The 7,840-nt window shown below is 33.2% G+C and overlaps 1 protein-coding gene across 1 annotated transcript; it reads right to left on the bottom strand.

The window, feature by feature from the left end:
• Positions 1-590: 590 nt before the first annotated feature.
• LOC106343364 (uncharacterized membrane protein At4g09580-like) lies at positions 591-1,962 on the bottom strand (the record flags this gene model as incomplete). Its single annotated transcript, XM_013782547.1, is given in 3 exon segments — positions 591-1,024; positions 1,111-1,552; positions 1,720-1,962. Coding segments are annotated over 3 exon segments (774 nt in total). The 3' UTR covers positions 591-898.
• Between the last annotated feature and the right edge of the window lie 5,878 nt (positions 1,963-7,840).

Below are 7,840 nucleotides of genomic sequence, written 5' to 3'. Positions count from 1 at the left end.
ACACGATTAGTGATTTAAGCTTTCTGTTCGTGTGATGGCCTTATGCCGGTGGCAAATTGCCTTTGTCAGCATTAAAGAACCTCTTTCTAGCCTGAAAAATCTTTTCAACTGCTGTCTAGACATTTACAGCAAATTTTTATTTAATTTTTTAATTTTGGTCAACCTTTGAACTGGTAAATGCCAAAGGAGCCAAATTTCTCCAAATCAGATCATTTATTTCATTGACAGTACGAGTCACAATAAAACCCCCTAAATAGGTTGGTTAGGCTTCATTCATTCCTTAACACCAATCTGGTTTATAAGATTATTAAGTCTCCTTGTATTCAAACCAAAAATATCCTCAAAATGGGTAGGGCCTCCAGACCTAGCTTGGGCCTTTTCCCCTCACCCTAGCTTGCGCTTCTATGGTTTGCTCCAATTGTCTCTTTGCAACCACCTGAATGAACCTATCATTTATTCTTTCTATGATAAGTTAAAAGAGTTTGGATCTAGGTTAGTTGTAGGATCAATAGAACCCTGAAGTGTTGAGTATAAATTTTCATCGAGATCAACATAGACTATTCTTCATCAGCTTTTACCAACCCGGCATCTCTTATCAAGCTTGCGGTAAGTATCATTCACACATCTACATATTACTACCGAAGGTATGATTTTGATAGGACTAGACCCAAGCTCAGACCACTTTTATGGATAATTTTGATTATAAACTAGGCCCATGCAAGTGCAACCCGTTTGAGATGCATTCTAGTACATTTTTTAAAAAGTTTAAAAGCATCTAGAGAACAGGTGGGTTTTGAAATAGGTCCTAAACATTCTAAATATATACACACAAGAGGCTTTTGTAATCATCATATCCATGAGAAGGCTTTTGTCTTATGATTCCATTGAACTTCTTCTTCTACACCTTTTTCTTGCCAATTAGGGTTGGAGTCACAGAGAGCACACCGATGAGAAACAGAGTGGCCATCGAGCTGAAGTCATAGAGATCTCCCAATGATTTCAGCTCTCCAAGAGCGATCCCAGCCTGTTACCACAAAACCAAACACATTACATACATACTCACTGAAACCCTAAGATCAAAAACAAGAAAGATGTCTGAAATTCTCATACCCGGACAGTGACATAAGCAGCAGGAATCAGACCAATGAATGTAGCGAGGAAGAAGATATGGTAAGGAACATCAACAATAGGAGAAGCAACATTAATGAACGTGTTAGGCAATGTCGGTGTTAGTCTCAAGAAGAGCATATAGTTCAGCAACCCATCTTTCCTCCTCGCAACCTGGTCTTGGAAGAAGATGAGCTTGTCGGGCCAAAGGGAGAAGATCAAAGGTCTGCCGATGAGCTTAGAGAGGAAGAAGCAAGAGGAAGCACCAGCTGTTGCGGTGGAGACAACGAGAGCCATTCCTTTGATAACTCCAAAGAGAGCACCAGCGAGCAAAGACATGAACACAGTTCCGGGGATCATGAATGTCTGCATAAAAACATACACCAGACAATATCCGACAAGAACTTGAACTGTGTAATCACTTGTGTAAATCTCCAGATTGTCTCTGCAGGAAACACAACACATCTCAGGTTTAGTAATGGAATCAATCAACATGTAAAAAAATCAAAACTTTCATATTCATTAGATTCATCAGAGCATATAGATTCCAGAATCCTGATTCGTAAAGGTTGAGACTTTATAAAAACCCAGAAGAAAAGATTGAAAATTGACCTGAGAATCTGAAGATCTTGGAGATTACGAGGGAGCTTGAGGAAGCTGTAATCAGATTGAGGCATTGTGAGATAAACGCAAAGAAGGCAAACAAAAAACCCTAAAACGACGCCGGAAGCTGTCGTGACCTCCCAAAAGCTCAGAGAACATCTTCTCGGAGTCGCCGGAGCAACGTCGCCGATTGTTGTTTCTCCTTCTCTCCCCATTTTCTCTATCTTCTGTGTACAATCTGGTCGAAAAGACAGAGAGAGAGAGAGAGATAAAAGAAAGGAAACTTTTTGTGCTTGCTTACACGAATCCTTCTCCTCTCTGTCTCTGTCTTCTCCAAATCTGAATGAAAGATTTGAAGAAGGAGAAGAAGAAGAAGAAACTAATAAATAAAACGAATATTCGAATTTTGATTTTGAAGATTTGTTGGTTTTTGCACCTTTAAAATCTACTTATGGCCCTAATCTTTCGTGGTTTACGAATGTAGCCCCAACATTTATAGAGTTGTGGTCGTACTCCCTTAAAATCAATTAAACTTTGGAAATAAACAAGTGTTTTTTTTTTTTGAAAAAAGAAATAAACAAGTGTTGCTTGGACAATGAAATAACGATTATACGATAGATTACGTAAATACTAGGCAGACACATAACTTGAACCAGGGTTGGAAATTTGAGACGTCCCGGTTAAGCAATAAAATTCTTTTATTTTAACTTTGCCTATAATCAAATGAATACACATTAGCTATTAAAACCATTTATAGCATTTACTTATTTTTTGGTTCTTATCTTTCTTTCTTTGTTTGTTTTATAATGTTCTTTTTAATGTGATCGGTTTATTTCGTCAAAAAAAAAAAGTGATCGGTTTATGAACACTTTTATCACTATAATATTCATATTGCATGTTACCTCCAGTAGCTCTAAAGAGAAATGATTGATGAGTATAACTTTGTCTGTATTATTGGAAAGGTTTTATGAATGGTACGCATAAGTATACAGATAATATGAGTTATAACCAAAGTTAAAAGATTTGCGCAAGCTATACATTTTGATAAGTATATACTAGATTTGGAGTCCATGTAATTCGAAAGTAAAAGTGCTTCTTTTCATATAGAGGAGGATACTTAGTTGAGTAACGGAAAAACAGAATAACTTAGCTCTTATGTGTTATTTTAATATCTTACATGTAATGACTGATGCAGTCTAGAAAAAAGAATATCTAGTAGAAAAGAACTATACAATTTGATTACGCTTAACCTTAATTTCCAGTAAGTAAGATCAACATTGCAGTTTTAAAATATAAACCTGTTGTGAGAGAAATATATAATCATCTTAATTTGATAATTGATAGTGTGGTGCTTTGGCCCCGGAACATGTCAGATGACACGTTAAAACGCTACATCGACATGTGACCTTCTTAATTTATAATTGCCTATGTTGCTTCAAGACAAAAGTAAATTGCATCGACATGTGAAGAGAATTCCATGCATAAGTATTTAAATAGAAGTTTGCACAAAGGAAAAAAAAAACTATCTATTGCTACAGAAAATAAGAAAAAGAACGCAAATGATATTCCTGCCAAAATACGGCGGAAAACTATAAACAAAATGGTAGTCCATTCGTGTTATAATGGGCACAAATGGTACTCAAAGGTGACTTTTTACAAAAGTTCGGAAACGTCATTTGATTATTTGTTTTGTTTATGTTTGAAAGAACTAAGTTCGCACCAATAAAATCAGTCAGTTGCCAAATTACTAGCTTTTCACACACAAAAGAAAACATTTCGTTAAAAAGCCAATCAATTTATCACTAGTTATCATAAATCTGTCTATGTTGATCCATTTCCAATCTAAAAGGTTTTTACCATTTAAGTCATACAGTTAATATAGATTAATACCTATGTTGACATATCTATATGTACCTCTGAATCAGTGTCGATGATTTTGAGGAAAGAAAACACAACAAATTTAAACAAACTTGGGAATTTTGGGAGGGGCAAATGCATGAAAAGGAGAGACAAATGTCTTGTGTTTTACAGTAGTTTTTCTGTCACACAAGAAACATCCTGCATACAACGCATAGCATAAGAGAGGCTTTCACTTTGTCAAGAATCTCTAACTTGGAGACTTGGAGTGGTACTCTTGAGTCTTGAGGAGCTTCAAGGTCCCGGCGGTGTATCCACCTTCTAAGGCTATTAATTATTACATAGTTTTGGACAATCTGAATATAAAAACTGAAAAGTTAGTGAATAGTACTGAGTGACATAACATGATATGGTTACATACAATTTTTACGACTTTTTTATAAAAAAAAAACTTTTACGAAATTTAGGAGTGATGAAAGATATATATATATATACACGTTTATATCATCTATGTAATGTTTCAATCTTTCCTCTGTCGGCTGTAATATCCTAATGTTTTTTATAATTTGTAATAGCATAATTAACCGGACAAAAAATATATATATATACACGTTTATATGATACTAAATTAGCCACCATTTTCACACAGGTACAGAGAAAATAATACGATCACGTTGATTACATAGGATTATGGATGCATTTATTATAAGATCTAAAGAGATTAAATTTCTAAAAGGAAAAATAAGTGGACGCTTAGGTTAGGTAAGCATATACTCCCTCTGTTTCCGAAAGTAAGATTTTCTAAAGTATTCACGCTTATTAAGAATTCAATAAATATTTATAATTTAATTTTTCTTTTACTTTATTATACACTTTCCAATAACTTTTCACCAATGAAACTTAATCAATTCAAATATTTTTATTTAATATTTCTTAAAATTATAAAAAAGTATCTTAAACATATAGAAAATATATCTTTGTGGAACAAGTAAAAAATCTAAAACATCTTATTTTCAGGAACGGAGGGAGTATGATACTACCTATGTTCCTAAACGTAGGATGTTTCAAAAAATTTTGATGTTTCAATATGTAAGATGTTTTCATTTTTCTAGTCAATTTTTTTACTTTATTAAAAAGTGTGCAACCAATCATATTTGATAATCTATTTTGTAATTGGTTGAATAAAATTAATTTATAGTTTTAATGATATTTTATAGACAAAACAATGATATTCTTAATATACGTGTTTTTACCTATACATCTATCTTATATTCAGGAACAAAGAGTATATATTATGCAACTAAAACACAGCGGGTGATAATTAATTCTCTCATGTGCTTACAATTATATTTTATTTACTTTTATTGCGGACACAGTCTACTATTGTTTTTTTTAATTTTAATTTTGGAGATATCTCTTAGACTTATAGAAAAGTTTACACTAATCTTCAAAAGAAAAGTGCATATCTAATACTTAGTGTTTAATGTCGTGACTACACATGTTTAATGTTATGATATTTTAGACTCATAAAAATGTATGTTTAATATTGCCACAGATGGACTATGTTCTCCAAATTTTCAAAGGAGACTTACAAATTTCATATCTATGTGACTACACATATCTAATGTCGTGAAATCGTTTCAAACCTTGATTTCTCTGGAATTCACACCACCAGACCACTCCCGTGTGATTAACTCAACTATTGTTCAACCAACAGCGCTAACAATAATTTTAAACGATATGAATATCAAACTCGTTTAGCATTTCTTCAAATTACAAACTCGTAACATCTTAGCAATACATGATTTACGCCGTGCATAGTTAAAGATGAATGACACCTTAGAATATATATATGCAATTCACTTCTATATTTTTCTCTCTTTTTTTTTTGTTTAAACCATACTATGTTTCTCTAAAATAGATAACATTTACCATAGAAATAGTTTTACTACAATATTATTTTTATAATAAAGTTTCTTTATTTATAAAAGAATATAGAGATAGAGTTAGATATGGTCTTACTAAATTAAAGGATCTTAAAAATAGTGAAATTGAGTACCATATAACAGTTCTAGACATAATCCATGCATATAACAGATATCTTATAGCTAGCCACCATCCACACATATATATCTTGTGTTACAAAAACAAAGTACTCATATATCAAGAATATCAGTAGTCATGCTTGACTACTCTGTACGCCACTAGTGTCCGATTTCATAATGAGATCGGTATTTACTTGTGGCATACAGGGAGCCAGGCATGACTTCGTATCATATATATATATATATATATATATATATATATGTGGTGTATACCAGACTTCCAAATATGAATCATGGATGGCTTATATAGTCGTTCGGTCTTGATTCCAATAGAAAAAAAAATGTTTGTGTAGTTTCATTTGGGTGGGAGAAATGGAACCAGAGAAAAAATGGAGTTATTCTTTGTCAAGGATTTCTGGAGACGTGTGTATAAATGGTGGCACAAATATACAGAGGAGAAAAATGCTTTCGTGGTGGCGAGAGCTCGTTTATTTACATGATTATTATATATATAGATAATATAAGATAAATCAATATGGATTCTCTTTTGTAAAACAAAAAATCAATAATATGGATTCTCTTTTGTTAAAGGTGATAAAGAGACAGATACAGCGTGCAAGACTTTAGGGTTACTTTCATCTAATTTATACATTTGCAAGTGGTTCTGATCAACTTTTCGTTTTTGATGATACGTTCAAGATACTACGAAAAGAGAGAAAGTCCATAGACCATGAATCATCATCACCATATATGTACCTACATTCTCACCTCAATCGAGAGTATTGGCTCTAGATCATTCAAAATAGTATAATCCTCTATGGATTATTAACCCCTGAAAAGTAGTACAACGCATGGTGGTCGAGTGATTTAGTTAGTTCCCTCTTATTCTCATCTAGAACAACCCTTGTTATATATGTCGGATAGTCGGGGGTGGATGGCAGTGTCCCTTTATATTTGCAAAGAGATTAAATTGTAAACCACTCAACTGAAAATCCGGCAAACTTTCAATGAAATAGTTTCTCTTAAATGAAGCTGAGCACAAACTTTCAATGAAATAGTTTCTCTTAAATGAAGCATGTCATCTTAATCATCCAAAAATACACAAAAGAAAATTAAAGGGTACGAAAAACGTTGTGCATTTAATTACTCATACGGTATTTACTTCAATCCTCAAGTTTGAACAGTCTTCAAAGAAATAATAATAAACTCATAATATTACATAACGTTTGATGTTTACTTTTTGTCACCGTTTAAATGTTTGTTGTTCGCTTAATGAGATCACATTATTTTACTATTAAAAAGGTTTCAATAGTGCATATGTCCCTAAAGCATTTCACAGCTTTAATCCTTTTCCTTGGGTCGTGGGCTCTTTCGACTTTGCCTTTAGCTTTCTATAATTAAAGAGTTTTTTTTTCTGACAAAAAAAGTTGTGTTTAAAATTTCGACAAAACCAGCGTGTCTTTTGTTTCCAAAGAGAATTGAACCAAACCGAAAATCAATATCAGTAACTATAATGTACTTGCAAGTGACCAGTTCAGTTCCATTTGTCTAAAACTGAATAAACCAAACTAGTTTTAAACGAATCAAATTTTCTTGAATTTTTCTTAATATATTACATAATGATATAACTATATTTTTTTTATTTTGTATGAATATATCGTTTTCCTTTTTGCATGGCAACATATACTAGGTTTAATATCCAAACAATTGAAATGGTAAAATTGAAAATGTGTATATATTGTCGTAAACTTAAGGATTTAGAACTGTAAGCATCTGTATATTATTAATGAATATGTGTTCCTTTTATATAGGAGTTACAAAAGAGATAAATGAAAATACAATAATAGGAAAAATTACAAATCATAAACATAAACGAATTAGGAAATAAGCAAGTTGTAGCCGCCTCTCTCTCCTCTCCAAGTCTCGCGGCCGCCTCTCTCTCTCTAGGGTTGGGCCGTCTCTCTCTCTAAGTGTATGGGCCGGTTATGGACATCCACCAATTGATTTATAACACTTCCCCTTGGATGCCATAACCATACAGGGATTGTAATACGCTTAATGTTGCCTCATTAAAACCTTATCAGGAAAACCTAGTGGGACAAAACCATGATGAAGAAAAAAGAGTAAAACACGTACTACTCCCCCTGATGTGAACCTCAGTGGAGGTCCTTCAGCCTACGCATCCCAATCTGATGCGTGAGCTTCCTGAACGTGCAGGTAGGAAGTGC

The sequence above is a fragment of the Brassica oleracea genome, chromosome C1 (assembly GCF_000695525.1).
Source record: "Brassica oleracea var. oleracea cultivar TO1000 chromosome C1, BOL, whole genome shotgun sequence".
Taxonomy (NCBI): domain Eukaryota; kingdom Viridiplantae; phylum Streptophyta; class Magnoliopsida; order Brassicales; family Brassicaceae; genus Brassica; species Brassica oleracea.
The sequence above is the reverse complement of the archived record's forward strand: the minus strand, read 5'-3'. Positions and strand labels throughout refer to the sequence as shown.